Raw genomic sequence first — 22,980 nt, 5'->3', positions numbered from 1 at the left:
CTCGTCACCAAAAAAATTCTAGATTTTGGGGGAACAATTACAGATTGCAAGAATTTAAGTCAAGTACAAAGTGGGAATCATGTTTGGATCCTGATTCAAATACACCAACCATGAACAATTTTTTAGATGACTGGTAAAAACCAAGTATGAACTGGGTGGGTGTCAGCTGCTATGAAGGAGCATGTCAACTTGTCAGATGTGATCATGGTACTATCAGTATCTTGGGCAGAGGAAGGTCCTCACTGGTAGGAGATTCACACTGAAGTACTTACAAGGGAAACGAAACAGTGTCTTGGATTTGCCTTAAATATTCCAATGATATGCTCAGACACTCAGTCATGTCTGACTCTTTGTAACCCCATGGACTGCAGCCCATCAGGCTTCTCTGCCCGTGGGATTATCCAGGCAAGAACACTGGAGTGGGTTGCCATTTCCTCCTCCAGGGGATCTTTCTGACCTAGCGATTGAACCCACATCTACTCGTGAATCCTGAACTGCCAGCAGATTCTTTACCACTGAGCCACCTTTCCAATGACACCACCAACAAAAATTTGGGGGAAGGGGTAACAATGTGGCAATGACAAAATATGATTAATTACTGAAGCTGGGTGGTGGGACATAGGTGTTCACTGTAATTATTCCCTCTACTCTTATTTTGTTTGAAAAACAGCATAATAAAAAATTAAAGTAACAGGAGACAGGAAATGTAAACTTGTATTTTCCATGCCAAGATGGTAGCACATGGCTTGGATCTCCCTTGCACGATGAACCGCAGGCAGGCACTCCAGAAGGACCCTCACATTCCCCCATCTGTGTAGGGAGGAGGCCCTTTCTCAGTTGGCCAGGGTACAAGAGGACGTCTGGGCTTCTGCCCTCTGACCTGTGACTCCAGCGACTTGCAAGTCTCCACTCCGGCCAGGTCACACTGTCGTCTCCGCAGGTTCTCGATCATGATCTGCCCAAACCGGTCACCCATGTTCACCTGGGAAGGGAGAGGGGAGGCTGGGCACTGCCGCAGGGTCTCGCTGCTTCTTAAAACATGCAAAATAAAATAACCACATCCTACTGCTAAGCAGTCAAGGCTGGTAATACCCAGCGCAGGCCATGGAACCCCAAGTGCAGTGCTGATGGAGTACAGCCCTCAAAAGGCAACTGGGCAGTGTTCCTCCATTGTAAACACTCAGCCTGGAACCAGATAACTCCACTGCCAGGAGCCTGTCTCACAGGTAGACTTGTGTGTGTATGTGAAGATGCAAGAAGATTTACTACAGCACTGTGTGTGATAGAAAGGATCTGGAAAGAACTGAAATACCCATTGCTTGGGGCTAAATAAATTCTGGCAGGTTCATACAATGAAATACCATACAGCCGTGAAAACATGAAAACATAAAAAGAAGACAGACAGATATGAGATGGTTCCTAAGATAAACTCTTGAAAAGTAATTTACAAAGGAATGCGTATAGTATGCTCCCATCTATCTTTGGGGGGGGGGGAGAATCTCTCTTCACATTTATATATGCACAGGGAAATTCTAGAATATAGCAAGGTTGCTTCCCAGGTTAGAGGCTGAAGTCTGTGATAGATGAGAGACTTTTCTTTGTTTACCCTTCAAATTATATGACTTTTTTTTTTTTAATTTTGCATGTGGCATTACTTTCTGAATAAAGAAGAAAGACAATGCCAAAGACTGTTCAGACTACTATACAACTGCGCTCATTTCACATTCTAGCAAGGTAATGCTCAATACCCTTCAAGCTAGGCTTCAACAGTATCTGAACCAAGAATTTTCAGATGTATTTCAAAACAGGATTTAGAAAAGGCAGAGGAACCAGATATCAAATTGCCAACATCCGTTGGATCACAGAAAAAGCAAGGGAATTCCAGAAAAACATCTGCTACACTGACTACACTGAAGACTGACTGTGAGAATCACAACAAACTGTGGAAAATTCTTAAAGAGATGGGAATACCAGGCCACCTTACCTACCTCTGAATTTATAAAAAAAAAAAAAAAAAAAAAAAGTTTAAAAAACATCATGTACATATGTGTGCAAAATGGCTGATGCATGTCAATGTATGGCAAAAACCACTAAAATATTGTACAGTAACTAGCCTGCAATTAAAATAAAAACATCATGTATATATGTGTGCAAAACAAAATATTATGCACATTAATGTAGCACACACACTGGTACTTTGTCATATATAAGGCATCAAAAATTCAGCCCTTTAACAATATATGAAGTGATTCCCTAATCCTCTGCAAGTCAAGAACCAATGTTACTCTTTTTTGGGGAGGATGCATAGAGCTTATGTGGCAGTAATGATATGATTGCAGACTATTCATTCAGAATAGAAGCATATTTATGAGCACAAACTCCTTCATTTTATTGCCTCGGTTTGAATATTGGCTTGATATTTAATAGCTGTGAGGCAAGATACCTAATCCCTTGGTTCAAACCCTTATCTGTAAAACCAGGATAGTACTAGTACCTACCTTGTGGGCTGTTGTAATGATTAAACAGGTTAATATATATGAAACTCAAAAGAAAAGCGCCAGCTATATAAGTAATCAAATTCTAAGAATCTGAAATCATTACTGAAATAATCATCATCTACGTTGTTTTGTCATTTAACTATTAATTAAATAACAACATAAGACATATGAGCAATTGACGAACATAAGGCTGATGATTCTGTACTTGTCAGGAAATAAATGAATTAAAAGTTGATTATTCACAAAATGAAGGTGGTGGGCAGGGTTTAAGCCCCTTGAGAGACAGCTGCAGTCAACATACTAAAAACTAGTACAATCTCAGCCCTGCACCAAAATGACAGGGTCTCTGGCCAAAATTTATTTAACCCCTTATCTCTCACGTGATGTTGAATAAAAGAACACACAAATGAAACAGTGCACGTCTGAAACGTGTGGAAATGTGGGAAGTGAAATTCCTTCTTCCCAGGTATGGTGTCCCCAAAACAGACAGGTCACCAGGATTTATCCATGTTGATTGTACAGACTGACGAGGCCAGCAGCCATTATATTTATTTACCAGGTCAAAAGACTACGTCTGCGGCTTCCCTGGTGGTCCAGTGGTTAAGAATCCACTTTGCAGTGCAGGGGATGCCAGTTCGAACCCTGGTCTGGAAGATTGCACGTGCCTTGGAGCAACTAAGCCCATGAGCCCCAACCACTGAAGCCCGTGTGCCCTAGAGCGCGCTCCACAAAAGGAGCCACTGCAACGAGAAGTCTGAGCCCCACAGTTCAAGGGTAGTCCCCGCTCCGCAACCAGAGAAAGCCCACGTGCAGCGACGAAGACCCAGTGCAGTCAAAAAAAATACATAAATATTTAAATGTTTTTTTTTTTAAATGACTGAATCTGAGGAATGCTACCAATTAAAGAGAGGAAAAGAAGAAAAATCAACCAACCAAGAGCCACCTATACCAGAACCTGGGCTGGGTCGGGGGTGGGAAAGACAGGAGACCAAGGTCCAGCCCCAGACCTGTTTGTAGCTACATGACATGGGGCAAGGCCCTGCATTGCCTTATCTGTAATAACATTTGAAAATAAAACAAAAAGCGGTAAAAAAATAAATAAATAAAATCAATAAAGCGAAACTAAAATAAACAATAAAAGTAGCTAACATGTATTGGCACTGTTCATCAGGCCACTGCTGTTCAATATCTCAGGAGTTCCCACAATAATCCAGAGAGGCAAGTCTTCTTCTTTTTTTAATGAATGCACTTGCCAAATTTAGTCTGGATTATTTAGACCTGAGAGGCAGGTATTCTTATCCCTGGGGCTTCAAGAGATCCAAATAATAACTGAGTTAATAACAGCTTACTTAATGCTGTCAATGCTTGTGCACCTGTTAACTCGTTTATGAACTGTGAGGCTGGGGTACTATTATCCTCATTTTTCAGATGAGGAAATAGGCACAGAGAGGTCAAGTAACTTGTCCAGATCACAGAGCTAGGCAGTCTGTCTCCACAGCATGAACTCCCAACCACAGAGCAATTCTGCTGCAGGTCACACAGACCCAAGACGAATTATTCCAAAACACTAAAACATAACCCTTTAGGCACCTGATGAGAAGAGAACAGCGAGCCATAGGCCAGACTCAGTGATTTTAGAAATCAGGAAAGTGAAGTGAATTCTCCAGGAATTCAGTCCTTGGAATTCTCCAAGCCAGAATACTGGAGTAGGTAGCCTTTCTCTTAAGGGATCTTTCCAACCCAGGGATTGAACCCAGGTCTACCCCATTGCAGGAGCTGTAGCTCACTGAATGAGCTCAGCTCAGCTCATTCCAACTGAGCCACAGGAAATGAGACAGTAAAATCCTAGATTCCTAATCTCTCTTGAAAAATTGGGAGTTCAGGCAACTCTAGGCTCACTCCACATGGTAACAACTGACTGGCACTGAAAAGCGGGCATCCGTGAAATGGGACGTGGGTGTCCCAGGTCACCACAGGCCCCACTACTTCACAACGTATGACACCTGGCCAGCTTCTTCCATTTACATCACTATCTGCCTCTGAAGGCATGTGAGTTAGCTACCCCTACCCTGATGACAGCCAAAATTCCCTCCATCAAGATCTATGACTTTAGAGTAAACAACTTCCTTAAAGGCCAAGATGGAAGTTCCAGAAACTCTAGATAAAAGTTTGCAGGCAGTCATGAAATCAAAAATACTAGGCTTAGGACAGTCGTTAGGAATCCACCCTGGAATGCAAGAGACACCGATTCAATCCCTAGCCTGGGAAGATCCCACATGCCGCCTGGCAACTGAGCCCACGTGCCATGACTACTGTGCCCTCGCTCTCGAGCCTGTGCTCCGCAGCAAGAGAAGCCACCACAATAAGCCCTGGAACCGTAACTAGAGAGTAGCCCCTGCCGGCTGCTACCAGAGAAAGCCCATAGGCAGCAACGAAGACCCAGTTCAACCAAAAAAAAAATTAAATAAATAAACCTCAAGAAAGGAAAAGAATACTAGGTTTGCTGGAACTGATTAACAAAGGAGCTATAGAGGCAGAAGGAAAATAATAAGGGAAAGCGTATTCCAAGGGGGCTCAAGAGAAAGAAAGCCACCCCTGGAGTCCTGCACAGAACATGGATTTCTTGAGCTTCCTCTTACCTGTTCGTAGTTTATGAACATGGCAGCCTCAAAACTGTTGGCGGCCCACTTGAGGAGGTTTGCAGACTGCTCCGGAGTCATGTACACCAGCACACATTCAGCTATCAGGAGGGTTGGCAATCTTAAGGGAAGAAAAAAAAGGCACATAAAGATGTTTTCATCCAGATGGGACTCTCTAAATGCACTCACATTGTAGTTCATACCCCAGTGCTTTCGGTCAATGTCACACGACTCTAAGTTTTACAATGCAAAAAGGTGAGTGATCAGCAATCATTTTTGTCTTGCAGTTGAAAATGCAGACTATAAAAATGGCTACAGGTTCTTCCTAACTGTACATCCACACTGTGGCATGGTGCAGGCAGAGTCTCCCACTCAGGAGGCAGAGTTTATTTCCCTCCCCCTGGAATCTGGTCAAGTCATGTAACTTGCTTTGGAACAGCAACAAATGTGTTACCACCAGAAGCTTGGAAATGACCTGGACGCTGGCACTTGCTCTCTTGCTGTACTTGGAAACCTGAAACCACCATGGAAATGAACCCAAGCTAGCTTGCCCTAGGAGGGGAGGTCCTGTGGTTGAGAATGACACAGCTCCACTGACCAATCTGTTCTCCACACATGAACGAACCCCAAAGAACATGAGCTAAACCTGGCCCCTAGCAGATGAACCACCCAGCTAGGCCCAGGCCAGGTTAAAGAAGGCTATTTGGGAATTTTTTGTATGATTTTTGCAACTTCTTTGTAGACTTGAATCATTTAAAAAATGAAGTTAAACATATTTACATATATTTTGTAAAAGGTAGCCATTAGCAACATTAGAAAGAGGATTAACACTTTTCAAAATATAACTGAAAGAAAAGCAGAGAAGACAGCCCATAAAGGAAAAGAGAGACACAAATGAAGCCACAGGGGAGAATATGTAATCTGAATACTTGTCACACCAATTTGTTTTCATCTATTTCGTACATCTCCAAAGTGAGGCAAACTTCCTATGAAGATCTGGTCTGATTTATACACGATTACTTCCATGACCTACCAGCACATTTTCCAAACAGCTGGCTATACAGCTGCAGCTGTACTCAGAGTCAGATGCAGCTGACTCAGGGGCCTAATATGTGCCAATTTCTGCTCAGCTGTTTTCACATGTGCTACCTGATCTTCAAAACCATCGTGTGAAATAGTTTTTATCACAGTTCATAAACGAAGACACTAAGGCTCAAAGAGATTAAAAAAACAAAACCCCAAAACCCTGCCCTCTGTTAAACAACTAGTAAGCAGAAGTAAGCTTCTTGGCAGGAAAGTTATGACAAACCTAGACAGTGTGTTGAAAAGCAGAGACATTACTCAGCTGATAAAGGTCTGTACAGTTAAAGTTATGGCGTTCCCAGTAGTCACAAATGGTTGTGAGAGTTGGACTGTAAAGAAGGTGGAACGCCAAAGAACGGATGCCTTCAAACTGTTCAGTTCAGTTCAGTTCAGTCGCTCAGTCATGTCTGACTATTTGCAACCCCACAGACTGCAGCACGCCAGGCTTCCCTGTCCATCACCAACTCTCGGAGCTTACTCAAAACTCATGTCCATTGAATCGGTGATGTTATCCAACCATCTCACCCTCTGTCGTTCCCTTCTCCTCCTGTCTTCAATCTTTCCCAGCATCAAGGTCTTTTCAAATGAGTCAGTTCTTCACATCAGGTGGCCAAAATATTGGAATTTCAGCTTCAGCACCAGTCCTTCCAATGAATAGTCATGACTGATTTCCTTTAGGATGCACTGGTTGGATCTCCTTGCAGTCCAAGGGACACTCAAGAGTCTTCTCCAACACCACAGTACAAAAGCATCTATTCTTTGGTGCTCAGTTTTCCTTATAGTTCAACTCTCACATCCATACATGACTACTGGAAAAAACCATAGCTTTGACTAGATGGACCTTTGCTGGCAAAGTAATGTCTCTACTTTTTAATGTGCTGTCTAGGTTGGTCATAGCTTTTCTTCTAAGGAGTAAGCGTCTTTTAATTTCATGGCTGCAGTCACCATCTGCAGTGATTTTGGAGCCTCCTAAAATAAAATCTCTCACTGTTTCCATTGTTTCCCCATCTATTTGACATGAAGTGATAGGACCAGATGCCATGATCTTGGTTTTCTGAATGTTGAGCTTTAAGCCAACTTTTTGACTCTCCTCTTTCCCTTTCATCAAGAGGCTCTTTAGTTCCTCTTCACTTTCTGCCATAACGGTGCTGTCATTTGCAGATCTGAGGTCATTGATATTTCTCCTGGCAATCATGATTCCAGCTTGTGCTTCATCTAGCCCAGCATTTCTCATGATGTACTCTGCATAGAAGTTAAATAAGCAGGGTGACAATATACAGCCTTGACATACTCCTTTCCCGATTTAGAACCAGTCTGTTGTTCCATGTCCAGTTCTAACTGTTGCTTCCTGACCTGCATACAGATCTCTCAAGAGGCAGGTAAGGTGGCCTGGTATTCCCATCTCTTTAACACTTTTCCACAATTTGTTGTGATCCACATAGTCAAAGGCTTTGGCACAGTCAATAAAGCAGAAGTAGATGTTTTTTTGGAACTCCCTTGCTCTTTTGCTGATCCAACAGATGTTGGCAATTTGATCTCTGGTTCCTCTGCCTTTTCTAAAACCAGCTTGAACATCTGGAAGTTCACAGTTCACATACTGTTGAAGCCTGGCTTGGAGAATTTTGAGCATTACTTTACTAGCGTGTGAAATGAGTACAATTGTGCAGTAGTTTGAGCATTCTTTGGCACTGCCTTTCTTTGGGATTGGAATGAAAACTGACCTTTTCCAGTCCTGTGGCCACTGCTGAGTTTTCCAAACTTGCTGGCATATTGAGTGCAGCACTTTCACAGCATCATCTTTCAGGATTTGAAACAGCTCCACTGGAATTCCATCACCTCCACTAGCTTTGTTTGTAGTCACGCCTCCTAAGCCCCACTTGATTTTGCATTCAAGGATGTCTGGCTCTAGGTGAGTGATCACACCATCATGATTATCTGGTCATGAAGATCTTCTTTGTACAGTTCTGTGTATTCTTGCCACCTCTTCTTAATATCTTCTGCTTCTGTTAGGTTCATACCATTTCTGTCCTTTATTGTACCCATCTTTGCATGAAATGTTCCCCTGGTATCTCTAATTTCCTTGAAGAGATCTCTAGTCTTTTCCATTCAATTGATTTCCTCTATTTCTTTGCATTGATCACTGAGGAAGGCTTTCTTATTTCTTCTTGCTATTCTTTGGAACTCTGCATTCAAATGGGTGTATCTTTCCTTTTCTCCTTTGCCTTTAGCTTCTCTTCTTTTCTCAGTTATTTGCAAGGCCTTCTCAGACAACCATTTTGCCTTTTTGGATTTCTTTTTCTTGGGGATGGTCTTGATCACTGACTCCTGTACAAGGTCATGAGCCTCCAACCATAGTTCTTCAGGCATTCTGTCTATCAGATCTAATCCCTTGAATCTTTTTGTCATTTCCACTGTATAATCATAAGTGGAAGCTAGAAAAAAACTTCTGGAAGTCCCCTGAACAACAAGGAGATCACACCAATCTTAAGGGAAATCAACCCTGAATATTTATTGGAAGGACTGATGCTGAAGCTGAAATTCCAGTATTTTGGTCATCTGATGCAAACAGCTGACTCACTGGGAAAGTCCCTGATGCTGGGAAAGATTGAGGGAAGAAGAAGAGGGTGTCAGAGGATGAGATGGCTGGATGGCATCACCGTTGCAATGGACATGACCTTGGGCAAACTTCAGGAGATGGTGAGGGACAGAGAGGCCTTGTGTGCTACAGTCCATGGGGGTGCAAAGAGTCAGACTCGACTGGGTGACTGAACACCAATAACAACAAGCATAAGTAAAATAGGGATCCAGGGTGAGATCCCAAGACTTGCGCTCTCTTCATCCTGAGCGGGCTCCAGGCCACTGGCATCAGCTTTAACTAATCTCCTGTTGACCTCCCCGAACCCACATGCTCCCAAGAAATCCAGCAACACACCCTTCAAAGTCAAGGGTGTTTCCTTCTGTTAAAAGAATATACACCACTAGCTCAGCATTGCCAATTATTCAGTTCAGTTCAGTCACTCAGTCGTGTCCGACTCTTTGCGACCCCATGAATCGCAGCACGCCAGGCCTCCCTGTCCATCACCATCTCCTGGAATTCACTCAGACTCACGTCCATCGAGTCCGTGATGCCATCCAGCCATCTCATCTTCGGTCGTCCCCTTCTCCTCCTGCCCCCAATCCTTCCCAGCATCAGAGTCTTTTCCAATGAGTCAACTCTTCACATGAGGTGGCCAAAGTACTGGCTAATCATTAGAGAAATGAAAATCAAAACTACAATGAGGTATCACCTCCTACTCACTCAAAAGTCTACAAATAACAAGTGCTGGAGGATGTGGAGAAAAGGGAGCCCTCCTGCACTCTTGGTGGGAACATAAGTTGGTGCACCCACTATGGAAAATAGTATGGAGGTTCCTCAGAAAACTAAAAATAGAATTACCATATGATCCAGCAGTTCCCCTCCTAGACATCTATCTGGACAAAACTACAATTCAAAAAGATACAGGCACTCCTATGGTCAAAGCACCACTATTCACAACAGCCAAGATGTGGAAGCAACCTAAATGTCCACCAGCAGAGGAATGGATGAAGATGTGGTGTATACACAATAAAATGCTACTCAGTCATAGAAAAGAATGAAACAGCGACATCTGCATCAGGACCGATGCAACCAGAGATTATCATACGAAGCGAAGCAAGTCTGAAGAGAAAGACAAATACCATATGACATCACTTATACGTGGAACTTAAACCATGGCACAAATGGACCTATCTACGAATCAGAAACAGACTCACAGACACAGAGATCAAATCTGCGGCTGCCAAGGGCACAGGGGGCGAAGGAGGGATGGACCGCGAGTGTGGGATTAGCAGACGTAAACAAGTATATACAGAATGGATACTCAGCAAGGTCCCACTGTACAGCACAGGGACTATACTCAGTATCCTGGGATAGATCATAACGCAAAAAAATACAAATAAGAACGTAAATGTGTGTGTAGCTGAGTCACTGTGCTGTACAGCAAAAACTAACACAACACTGTTTATCAACTATACTTCAGTTAAAAAATAAATTTAAGAAAACACACCATATTCTGCAATTTGTGAACCATGTGAGGGTCTCCCCAAAGGAAAAAAGAAGTATAAATACTCTTGGCAATGTATGGACCTTACTTCTGAACACGCAAGTGAGACAGATTCAGACAGTAAAGCTGGAGTGACAAAGCCCATTTTGACATTTGGGCTGGTGGGGACGTAAATCCTGTGAATGACAACCTAGTTGATGATTCCAGAAGAAATGTGAGCAAGAGCTTCAGTACGCTGAGATGACAGCCATCGCCACGCCGATGCGTCAGGAAGATCACTCTTCCACCCTCTACACTCCCCTCACCCTCCATCGCCCAAAGCTTATCTGTATTGGTATCTGTCCTTACCCTCCTCTTCCCCTCTCAGAAGATTGGGGGCTGGGGGGTGGTTTCTCTTCCCTCAAAGGCGAGTTAACTCAGTCCATGCTCCTCTTCCTCCCTTCCCTGTCCTCCAGTGATTTCCCTCATTGCTCATTTTTCATTGTTTGCCGCTGATTCCTCGCCTTCAATTTATTTTTTTAAAATAACTTTCTCTTTCCCATCCCTTCCTTCCAAACCTCTCCCTTGAGTCTTTCACCTCAAATATCCTGGAAAGTGTTATCCTCACCTACGGCAGACCAAGCAGATATGCCTTTTCCTCCCACTAGCTCTTATCCACTTGACCAGCATCACTGTGCTAAAACCACACCTCCCACTGCCCTCTTCTTCCTCCCAAAGGTACCTACACTCAAGAATCCAGTGTGCACCCTTCTGGTCCATTTTAAAAACACTTCCTTGATGTATACACGTAATCACAAAAATACAGTATTTGGGGGGAGGAGTTGATTTTACACATTTGGTATCACACTCTGCATATAACTCTGCCATCTAGTTTTTAAAAACTCAACATTAAACTTTTGAGCTCTCTCCAAAGTCATGCATTTTACGCATCATTCATCCATTCTGCTCCTGATGGACATTTCAGTTGTTTCCAGTTTTCTGCTACTAAAACTGAAAGCCGCAGTGAACATCCTCCTTGTACAAACATGTAAACCTTCTCAGGAGAGATACATCCAAATATGGAACTGCAATATCACACGATACCAGCAATTTTACTAAATTCCAGATTGCTCCTTGCAATGTCATACCAAAATCACTTCTACCAGTGGTACATGACCATTCCTTTCCCCCAGTATCCATGCCCACACTTGATACTGTCAGACTTCTACCTTTCTGCCAACCTGGTGGTAGTAAAATAGAATTTCATCTGATTACTACTGAAGTTCAATACCATTTCAACATGATACCCAGTTTCCTCTGAGCTGTCTGGTCATCTATTCTTTGCCCATTTTTCCACTAGACTTAAAAAAAAAAAGTAGCTATTCTTTTATACCCTGGATGCGAATCCTTTCTTTATATGTTACAATTATATGTTTCTATGCATACAATTATCTTCCCTCAAACTTATGATATTAGGAATCAGTATTTTACAAAAGCGATACAAGCGATTCTCATGGGAAAACAGACTTAGGGAAGACTGCTTCTTAAAAAACTTCAGAAAACTACTCTAAATAGCAATGAAATGATAAAGGTTACAGACGACAAAATGGTATATGCAGTTACGCTGTACTTCCAACTGGCCTTATCCCCATTTAGCACGAAATCACAAATGTAAGAGTTAAAAAAAAATCTCACTGTGTACTCATGTTACATTTCTTTAACTTCTCTTCCAGGTCAGCTATATCTCGGAGATCTGCTCCAATGATGGCATATCTTGTTGAATCCAGCATGTGCCCATCTGTAAATGCAAGAAGAGATGGTAATTTCAACAGAAACTTATCAGGAAGAGATTGTAACTTCAATGGATGTGGATTTTTCAAAACAAAAGTAATGTACTGTTTTTTCTCCACTATAAAGATGCATGCTCATTATGGGGGAAAAAAATCAGGAAGTGAAAATTAATGAAAATCATACCTTTCAAAGATAACTATTAGTGTTTTAATGTATAACATTCTATCCCTTTTTCTATGTGCTTAAATTCATATACACAACTCAGACACATCCCCCCCTCCCTTTCTCCCCCCTCAAATACACACACACACACATACACCTTGCACAATAAAAGAAAATGGGACCACCCAGTACTTGTTCTGAAAGCTTTCCCTATTTAACAACAGCATCAGGAACAAATGAACTTACTTACAAAACAGGAAGAGACTCACAGGCTTAGAGAATGAACTTATGGTTGCTGGGGGGGAAGATGGGGGAAGGGATAGTTAGGGAGTTTGGGATGGACATATTCACACTGCTATATTTAAAATGGACAACCAATAATCACATACTATACAGCACATGGAACTCAGTTCAATGTTATGTGGCAGCCTGGATAGGAGAGGAGTCTGGGGGAGAATGGTTACATGTATATGTATGGCTGAGTCCCTTTGCTGTTCACCTGAAACTATCGTAACATTGCTAATCGGCTATATTCCAGTATAAAATAAAAGGTGGAAAACAACAACAGTATGAGGGATAACGTTGTCTGTAGTGATTTCACAGTGCTTCACTGAGTAGATAAAACAACTTACTTAGCCAATCACTCAGTATTGGGCAGTACTTCCAAATTTATTTCATCTGAGGCATTGCAATGAATATCCTTATATACATATTACAAAGGACTTGCCCAGTTATGCTGGTTATGATTAGCAGAATCAGGAGATCAAAGAGGAAGTCTATTTCAATATTGGTACTAATTGCTCTCAAAATGTTTTGTCAATTTGCAAGGTATTACATTTAAAAGAAAACAGTTCTTGTACTAAAGAATTTACAGATAAAATAATATTTTGTTGTTCAGTTGCTAAGTTGTGTCTGACTCTGCAAGCCCATGGACAGCAGCATGACAGGCTTCCCTGTCCTTCACTGTCTCCTGGACGGAGTTTGCTCAAATTCATGTCCGTTGAATCGGTGAGGCTATCTAACCATCTCATCTTCTGCCACCCTCTTCTCCTTTTGCCTTCAATCCTTTCCAGCATCAGGGTCTTTTCGAATAAGTCAGCTCTCCACATCAGGTGGCCAAAGTGTTGGTGCTCCAGCTTCAGCATCAGTCCTTCCGATGAATATTCAGGGTTAATTTCCTTGAGGACTGACTAGCTTGATCTCCTTGTCCAAAGGAGACAAGAGTCTTCAAGAGTCTTCTCCAGCACCACAGTTCAACAGCATCAATTCTTTGGCACTCAGCTTTCTTTGTGGTCCAACTCTCACATCTGTACATAACTACTGGAAAAACCGTAGCTTTCATTATACGGACCTTTACTGGTAAAGTTATGTCTCTGCTTTTTAATATGCTGTCTAGGTTTTCATAGCTTTCCTTCCAAAGACTGTCTTTTAACCACCATCTGCAGTGATTTTGGAACCCAAGAAAATAAAATTTGTCACTGCTTCCACTTTTTCCCCTTCTATTTGTGATGAAGCAATGGGAATAGATGCCATGGTCTTAGTTTTCTGAATGTTGAGTTTTAAGCCAACTTTTTCACTCTCTTCTTTCACCCTCATTAGAAGGCTCTTTAGTTCCTCTTCACTTTCTGCCATTAAAATGGCATCATCTGCATATTTGAGTCTGTTGATATTTCTCCCAGCAATCTTGATTCCAGTTTGTGATTCATCCAGCCAGGGATCTCGCATGATGTACTCTGCATGTAAGTTAAATAAACAAAGTGATAATACACAGCCTTGTCATACTTCTTTCTCAATTTTGAACCAGTCTGTTGTTCCATGTAACAACTTTTGCTTCTTGACCCACATACAGGTTTCTCAGGAGGCAGGTAACATAATACTCCCTTTAAGATATTCCAACAGAGGTTGGATGAAATGGTATATATTGTGATTCTCAAGCTTTGGCAGGAATCAGAACCATCCAGAGGACTTGTTGAAACAACTGATCAGGCTCTACTCCCTGAGTTTCTGATTTATATTTTTTCAAAATGTTAGTTATTCAGTCACTAAGTTGCATCTGACCCTTTGTGACCCCATGAACTACAGCATGCCAGCCTTCCCTATCCTTCATTATTTCCCAGAATTTGCTCAAATTCATGTCCATTGAGTTGGTAATGCCATCTAACCATCTCATCCTCTGCCTCTGCCACCTTTTCTTCTTGGCTTCAATCCTTCCCAGCATCAGGGTCTTTTTGAAAATAGAAATCCATATTTCTAGCAGGTTTCCAGATTGTGTTGATGCTGTTAGTGTGGGGCTAGGCTTTTATTTATTTTTTCAATATTCATTTAATTGGCTGCACCTGGTCTTAGTTGCAGCATGTGGGATCTAGGTCCCTGACCAGGGATCAAATCCAGGTCCCCTGCATTGGAAGCATGGGGTCTTAGCCACTGGACCACCAGGGAAGTCCCATGAGACTACACTTTCAGAACCAAAGGTAGATGAAATGATACTAGCAATAAAATTAGGCAATGGTACATGGAGATCAGAGATCAAATTGCCAACATCCGCTGGATCATGGAAAAAGCAAGAGAGTTCCAGAAAAACATCTATTTCTGCTTTATTGACTATGCCAAAGCCTTTGACTGTGTGGATCACAATCAACTGTGGAAAATTCTGAAAGAGATGGGAATACCAGACCACTTGACCTGCTTCTTGAGAAACCTATATGCAGGTCAGGAAGCAACAGTTAGAACTGGACATGGAACAGACTGGTTCCAAATAGGAAAAGGAGTACATCAAGGCTGTATACTGTCACCCTGCTTATTTAACTTATATGCAGAGTACATCATGAGAAACGCTGGACTGGAAGAAACACAAGCTGGAATCATGATTGCCGGGAGAAATATCAATAACCTCAGATATGCAGATGACACCACCCTTATGGCAGAAAGTGAAGAGGAGCTAAAAAGCCTCTTGATGAAAGTGAAAGAGGAGAGCGAAAAAGTTGGCTTAAAGCTCAACACTCAGAAAACAAAGATCATGGCATCCAGTCCCATCACTTCATGGGAAATAGATGGGGAAACAGTAGAAACAGTATCAGACTTTATTTTTTTGGGCTCCAAAATCACTGCAGATGGTGACTGCAGCCATGAAATTAAAAGACGCTTACTCCTTGGAAGAAAAGTTATGACCAACCTAGATAGTATATTCAAAAGCAGAGACATTACTTTGCCGACTAAGGTCCGTCTAGTCAAGGCTATGGTTTTTCCAGTGGTCATGCATGGATGTGAGAGTTGGACTGTGAAGAAGGCTGAGCACCGAAGAATTGATGCTTTTGAACTGTGGTGTTGGAGAAGACTCTTGAGAGTCCCTTGGACTGCAAGGAGATCCAACCAGTCCATTCTGAAGGAGATCAGCCCTGGGATTTCTTTGGAAGGAATGATGCTAAAGCTGAAGCTCCAGGACTTTGGCCACCTCATGCAAAGAGTTGACTCATTGGAAAAGACTCTGATGCTGGGAGGGATTGGGGGCAGGAGGAGAAGGGGACAACCGAGGATGAGATGGCTGGATGGCATCACTGACTCGATGGACGTGAGTCTGAGTGAACTGCGAGAGATGGTGATGGACAGGGAGGCCTGGCGTGCTGCGATTCATGGGGTCGCAAAGAGTCGGACACAACTGAGCGACTGAACCGAACTGAACATGGAGATTCATCAATCTAGTCACATTATTTTTGTGTAGCCCTGAAATTCTTTTCAATTTAAACTTTCCATTTTTAAAGATAGATTAGAATAAAAAAGAAACTAAATTGCTTATTTACTCCCAGCACTGTTTGCTCAACTTCCTCAAAGGTACAAACCATGGAAGGAGCTGGGACATTCGATAGCCACCCTGCATTACTGCTGAGAACTCAGTTCTCTCCTGAGAACCCACAGCAAAAAAGCGTGAGGAAGGAAGCAGCACGTGAACTGGTTTTCCCTTACTTTCCTGAGAACCCTGCTGAGCTAGTTCAAATACACTTGGCCACATCCCATAAGCTAACAAGAAATACCTTCTAGGAACCTGCTAGATGTCAGGAAACCACTCAAGGACAAAGCCAGGAGACCCAGAGTCAGTCCCGGGCACTGCAACACCCAAGTCCAGAAAATAATATAAAGGAAGTGAAGGCACGTGCTTGCCCTGCTGTGAAAACAAGCAATGACTCTCAAATGCCTGTGTGCCTTCTGACAACACAGATATTAAAGCTGAGGTTTTCCATCCCTGACCACAAAAAAAGAGAGGCCAAGAATGTTGAAGCATGTGGGTCCCTTGGACCATGCAACTCACAAGAGACCCGTCCTGGTAAGAGATGTGGATCTAGAGGTATATGCAAGGGGAAAACTGCACATGGTCATGATTACTCTTAAAAATTGAGCATAAGGCATGGCAGAGTTGCAAAGGGCAATGACCTAGCGTGCACCCAGCAGAGGCCCAGCTGTGTTCCCAGGTAAGCTGGCATACTACCTGGGAAGCCCTAGACACAATGACCCCAAGATATCATCAACAATATAATCTGATGCTCTAAATCACACAAATGCCACACCTGTCATGATCCTCAGAAGTCAGGGGCTACTCAACCTGTGCAGAAACAGAAAGTTTGTTATCTGCCCTTGAAGAATGCCTGACCCTCATTTCACAAGAAACAGAAAGAAGATACAGGCCCAGGGTAAGTTTCAAGGGAGGTATACTATTCTGGGACTTCCCAGGTGGCACAGTGGTAAAGACTCCACCTGCTAATAATGCAGGAGACTCAAGAGACTTGGGTTCAATCCCTGCGTCAGGAAGGCCCCCAGGGGAAGGAAATGGCAATCCACCCCAGTATTCTTGCCTGGAAAATCCCATGGACAGAGGAGCCTGGCAGGCTACCCTCCATGGGGTCACAAAAGAGCCAGATGTGACAGCGCACATTACTATTCTAGGAAAATGCGCCATTTTTAGAAAATCTAACAGTGGCAAGAGACCAGAAAAACAACAGAAAAACCTTGGTGCCGTTAGAATGTTTCTGAAAACAGATAAGAAAAAGACCTTCTCACCAAAATGAGATTCAGAATCCTTTCCTTTATTTCTATATTCTACTTCAGAAGAGAAAAACAGAAGGGGACTTCAAAGCATTTTGTGTGATATTCACCTAAGAACAACTTTCTAAAGGAATAGCTAGTACCCAACCAATTCTGGAAAGCAAATTAACATTGCTTTAGAACCTTAAATTGCTACCAGTAGCTCTCTCTGTGACCAATCATTATAAGACTGACTTCTAAGAGGATTTAAGAGGGAGAAGTCCTGAAGACGTAACACCATGACATGGTTTTTTTAAAAAATTAAGAACAAATTAATACCAGGCCAGAATGGCAAGACAAGTATAAAAATCCTATTCCTCAGGCTTGGTCATCATTTCATTCAAGCAGCAGCTTCAACTTTGTCCCTAGGGAACACTGGGTGGTGTCTGGAGACACTTTTGGTTGTCACAACTGGGGGATGTTAGAGGCATCTAGTAGGTAGAGGTCAGGGACGATGCTAAAACATTATACAATGTGTGGGACAGCCCCCCAACAGGGAATTATCCAGCCCCAGATGTTAGGAGGACTGAGGTTGAGAAATCCTGTGCTAGACTTACACACAAAAATTCGAAGATCATTAGTTGATGTTGAAGTTTAAAAAAATCCTTGAATAGTTCTAATTATTCCCAGATAGGGGAAACTTAACATGCTGTAGCTTGGGAACAGGATATGGTTCCCAAGACGAAAATTCTCTGGATTGCATCAGCAGAGGAACGGGCTTTGGAGTCAAAACAACCCTAAGAGCAAAGTTCTATTCTGCCAGTTCCCAGTCACATGACATACCACTCACGCCTCTTTAAACATAAAATTCAAACAAGAGCAACCTCATGTGGCTATATCGAACATTAAGAGTGATGCAAAAGTGTGAGCTCCAGGACTTCCACGGTGGTTCAGTGGTTAAGAATCCACCTACCAGTGCAGGGGACGTGGGTTCGATCCCTGGACTGGGAACTAAGATCCCACATGGCGCAGGGCAACTAAATCTGTGTGCCACAACTATGGAAGCCTGTGCTCTAGAGCCTGCAAGCTGCAACAAGAGAATCCACTGCAATGAACACCCCAACGAGAGCAGCCCCCGCTTGCTGCGATGAGGAAACGCCTACATGGAGCAACAGAGTCCCTGCACCACAACAAAGACCCAGTGCAACCAAAAATAATAATTTTTTTTTTTTTAAGTGCAAGCTCCATGGTTTCCAAACTGTGTACCCTGAGGTGCCCTGGGACAGCACAACCAACTTGGCAGAGCAGGATGTTTTAATAAATTTTTGAGGGAAACACAGAAACCCTCCACATGGATCAGACACAGCAAACCACCAATCCAAGCAGTCACAGTGTCCACTTGAAACTTCTGTGCACTCAGTTGTAATGACACACTATCTCTGCAAAGTTGACCTCTGTGATTAAAAACAAAACAAAACAAACAAACACGCCACTACTGCTCAAACATCACTTGCAATGTTGCAAGAGGAACAGGTGGTGGTCTGCCACCTGCTCCCAGGTAAGGTCATGACGTGCCTGACAGGAGCACATATCCCATTGGAAGTAACTGTGGTTATTTAAGAAGGAAATTAAAAGAGCATTTGTTCTTAAACTGTATGCGTCTTTTTTCTCCAAATGATCAAGAAGCTGTTAGAGTATAAATGCTTACAATGCTTCAGCCTAAACTTATTAATAAACAGAACTGTTGATATGTTTTGTAACCTAGGGTCACTATGAAAAGTTTACTGAGGCGCTTAGGGCGCTGTGATCCAAGGAAAGTAGGGACTCCTTGCCTGACCTATTGCCTGGGATGTCACGGAGGTCTTCTGTGAAGACGAGACACAGATGATTAAATCTAGGTAGGTGCTGAGAAGATCCACCCAGATGAAAAGTGTTAGTCGCTCAGTCGTGTCCAACTCTGCAACCCTATGGACTGTAGCCGGCCAGGCTCCTCCGTCCAAGAATACTGGAGTGGGTAGCCATTCCCTTCTCCGAGGGATCTTCCCGACCCAGAGATCAAACCCAGATCTCCTACATTGCAGATGGATTCTTTACCATCTGAGCCACCAGGGAAGTCCCCAACCCAGATGAACCCAGCCCAAACCGGCAAGCTGCAGGATGGTGAGCTAAACAGACAGTTGTTATTTTAAGCCATGTGCTTTCCAGTGGTTTGTTTCAGAGCAAAAGCTCACACAGGCTTTAATTATCTGCCTCATTAAGCTCATGCCTACAAAAGGATAGGCTTCCCTGGTGGCTCAGAGGTTAAAGCGTCTGCCTGCAATGCAGGAGACCTGGGTTCAATCCTTGGGTCAGCAAGATCCCTTGGAGAAGGAAATGGCAACCCACTCCAGTACTCTTGCCTGGAGAATCCCATGGACGGAGGAGCCTGGTGGGCTACAGTCTATGGCCTTGCAAAGAGTCGGACACGACTGAGTGACTTCACTTTCACTTTCTTTCTGCAAAAGGCATGAAGAAATGTAAGATTTACATGATGCAACAGGGTAAACACACACACACACACACACAGAATCCACAGTGCATACAAGTCATGATCTCTTTCATCACCTCCAAGTCAGCATTTCAAGAGAGATGGGTTCCTATGTCAGCTGTTAAGCTGGAGTGAGGCCCATCGATCTCATTCATTGTACGTCTCCAAGGACAGACGCATTATTAGGACTGCAAGGTGTTTTTAGGTCTACAGATTTTGGCGAACACTTCAGTTTAAAAAAGGCAGGGGGGTGGGGCATGTAGTAAAATGGATTCAGCCTCAAGTGGATTTCTGGACCACATAGAAGTTTTGCTGGTCTGTCTGTCCATCAGTCCACCTGGTAATACTTATTGAGCTCTCACTATGGCCGGGGCACTGAGTTTTGGGAATAAGCGAATGAACAGGGAGATACTGTCCTGCCCGCATGGGGCCTGTGATCTAGCAGGGAAGATGAACACTGGGCAAGTGTGGAGAGCACTACAAAGATGGAGGCGGTCTTCTGGGAACAGGATCCCACTTCCCTTAGAGCAGAGTCCCGATTTCTTGACCTGGCCTACAAGATCCGAGGCGATGCAGTCCCTGATGGCTTCATCACACCGCCCCACTGTGAGGTTCAGTCACACTGGGCTTTCAGCATCCTTGCACGCTCCTCCTTTGCCTGCACTTGCCTTGACTGAGAAAACCTTCTCACTAGAGTTTCTCCTCCTTAGGGTTCAGTTGAAATGCCTGATATTTGGAAATGCTTTGATTGGGCTGCCCTTTTTATTTTATATTCATCCAGTTCCACACAGGAGTTGAGATGGATTACAAAAACATAAAATGTTCGTTCATTCACGCCTTCAGGTACGTTTATTCCATTAACAATCTCTGTGTCCCAGGCACTGTTTTGGGTGCTGGGGATACAGTGATGAATGAGACAGGAAGGGTCCCTGCTCTCATGAGGCTTATCCCCTCAGAGAGGGAGACAGTGAGTCATAGACCAAATGAAGAATCAAGGTAACATCAGAGTATTAACCGCTATGAAGAAAAGAGGACGGTCAATCTAGATAGTGTATTACAAAGGAGAGACATCACTTTGCCAACAAAGGTCCATATAGTCAAAGCTATGGCTTTGTAAGGAGATCAAACCAGTCAATCCTCAAGGAAATCAGGCCTGAATATTCACTGGAAAGACTGATGCTGAAGCTGAAGCTCCAGTGCTTTGGCCACCTGATGCGAAGAGATAAATCATTGGAAAAGACCCCAATGCTGGGAAAGATTGAGGGCAGGAGAAGGGGGTGACAGAGGATGAGACAGTTAGATGGCATTACTGATTCAATGGACATAAATTTGAGCAAACTCTAAGAGATAATGGAGCCTGGTGTGCTGCAGTTTATAGGGCCGCAAAGAGTTGGACACAACTGAGCAACTGAACAACAAGAGAAGAGTATGATGCGGCAGCTGAAATGAGACACGGAGCTGAAATGAGGCGTACGTGACGACATGGAGCTGAAATGAGATGTATGTGATGACATGGAGCTGAAATGAGACGTACGTGACGACATGCAGCCCATCAAGCAAAATTAGGGCGAAAGAGTTCCAGACCAAAGGGAGACAAAAAAAGGTTTGAAGATGAGAGCGAGCTTGGCACAGAGAGGATAGCAGGAGGGGAGTGGGGCGAGATCCTAGTTACTGTGTTTGAAAATAAAATGAGGAGCCATCCATTTGACCGATTAACCATGTGGATTTCAGCTCTGGGAAGATTTAAGCAGAAAAGTCATAGAACCTAATTTACTTTTTAAGAACTCATCCTGATTTACTTTTCATTGTGTATCCATTTATATACTTTTAATTTATTACCCTATGAATACTTCAGCTTAAGAAAACATCTATCATTAATTCTAAGATGCATTTTTTTTTAACATTTTAACACGTCTGAAATCAGGATGCATCTAACAGTTGTTAATGTATTTGTTTAATTTGTCAACACTTTCTTATTGATAGACAGTGGTGATTCTTAAAATGACAGACCCACAAGTTTGAAGAAAAAGGATAATTTTTATATTTTTGTTACTTTTATTATCACCTATCACTTTTCTCAGATTTTCATTTTCATTTTAATTTTTATTTATTTTTTATTCAATTTCTCTTTTCTCAATACAATGGCAACATCAACAACTATAAAAGACTAGAAAGACAACAACTATAAAGACTGGAAAACTTACCCACATTAAGACACAGAGTTAAGAAAACAAACAAGAATAAGAAAAAAAATCTGCAATTAAAAAAAAACTGACAAAGGCATTTATCAAAGAACTATCTTTATAAGTGTTCCCATAAACTGGAAAAAAAAAAAAAAGGAAACATTGCAACTGAATAAAAAATTGGGCAAAGGAAATTTACGAAGAAATTCCCAAAGGCTAATGAAAGAAAGATAACTCACTAGCAATCAAAGTTATATAAAATTTTAAAACAATAGGACATCATTTCAGCTAATCAGACTGGCAAATTTCTACCAATATTTTAAAATATTTAATATATGAAAATATCCAGCATTAGTGAAGATCTAGAGAAAGAGTATCCTCATCTACTCTTAATGAACACATAAATTAATAAAAAGAATTCTGAAGATCATCCTGGTAGTAGCTATTAAAATTCACAATGCACAATCCTTCAACCTAGCAATTCCTGCAAATATGCACATATACATGTGTCTTCTACAGCACTGTTGAATACAGAAACATAAAAAGGCAGCAATCTAAATGACCATCAGTGAAAGTGAAAGTCACTCAGTGGTGTCGAACTCTTTGTGACCCCATGGACAGTCCATGGAATTCTCCAGGCCAGAATATTGGAATGGGTAACCTTTCCCTTCTCCAGGGGATCTTCCCAACCCAGGGATCGAACCCAGGTCTCCCGCATTGCAGGTGGATTCTTCACCAGCTGAACCACAGGGAAGCCCAAGAATACTGGAGTGGGTAGCCCATCCCTTCTCCCGCAGATCTTTCCAACCCAGGAATCAAACCTGGGTCTCCTACATTGCAGGCGGATTCTTTACCAACTGAGCTATCAGGGACCATGAGTAGGGACTAGATTAAATAAAATGGAATTTCCACACAGAGGAAATGGCTATAAAGCCACTAGAAATAATAAGGAAGAATTATATACACCGACATGAAAAGACAGTCATGATTTGGTAGGACATGGAAAGAGCAATTTATACATAC

General features: G+C 42.6%; 1 protein-coding gene across 1 annotated transcript in view; it reads right to left on the bottom strand.

Annotated features, from left to right (window-relative positions):
• LCMT1 (leucine carboxyl methyltransferase 1) overlaps positions 1 to 22,980 on the bottom strand; it is a 67,447-nt gene that overhangs the window by 5,305 nt on the left and 39,162 nt on the right. Inside the window, exons 6-8 of the mRNA XM_005697619.2 lie at positions 11,977 to 12,079; positions 5,138 to 5,258; positions 881 to 982 (exon numbers count right to left, since the gene is read on the bottom strand). Of these exons, the coding sequence (XP_005697676.1) occupies positions 881 to 982; positions 5,138 to 5,258; positions 11,977 to 12,079 (326 nt within the window). The remainder of the gene's footprint in view (positions 1 to 880; positions 983 to 5,137; positions 5,259 to 11,976; positions 12,080 to 22,980) is intronic.

The sequence above is a fragment of the Capra hircus genome, chromosome 25 (genome assembly GCF_001704415.2).
Source record: "Capra hircus breed San Clemente chromosome 25, ASM170441v1, whole genome shotgun sequence".
Taxonomy (NCBI): Eukaryota; Metazoa; Chordata; class Mammalia; order Artiodactyla; family Bovidae; genus Capra; species Capra hircus.
Note: the sequence above shows the minus strand (reverse complement) of the source record. Positions and strands in the feature narration are given on the sequence as shown.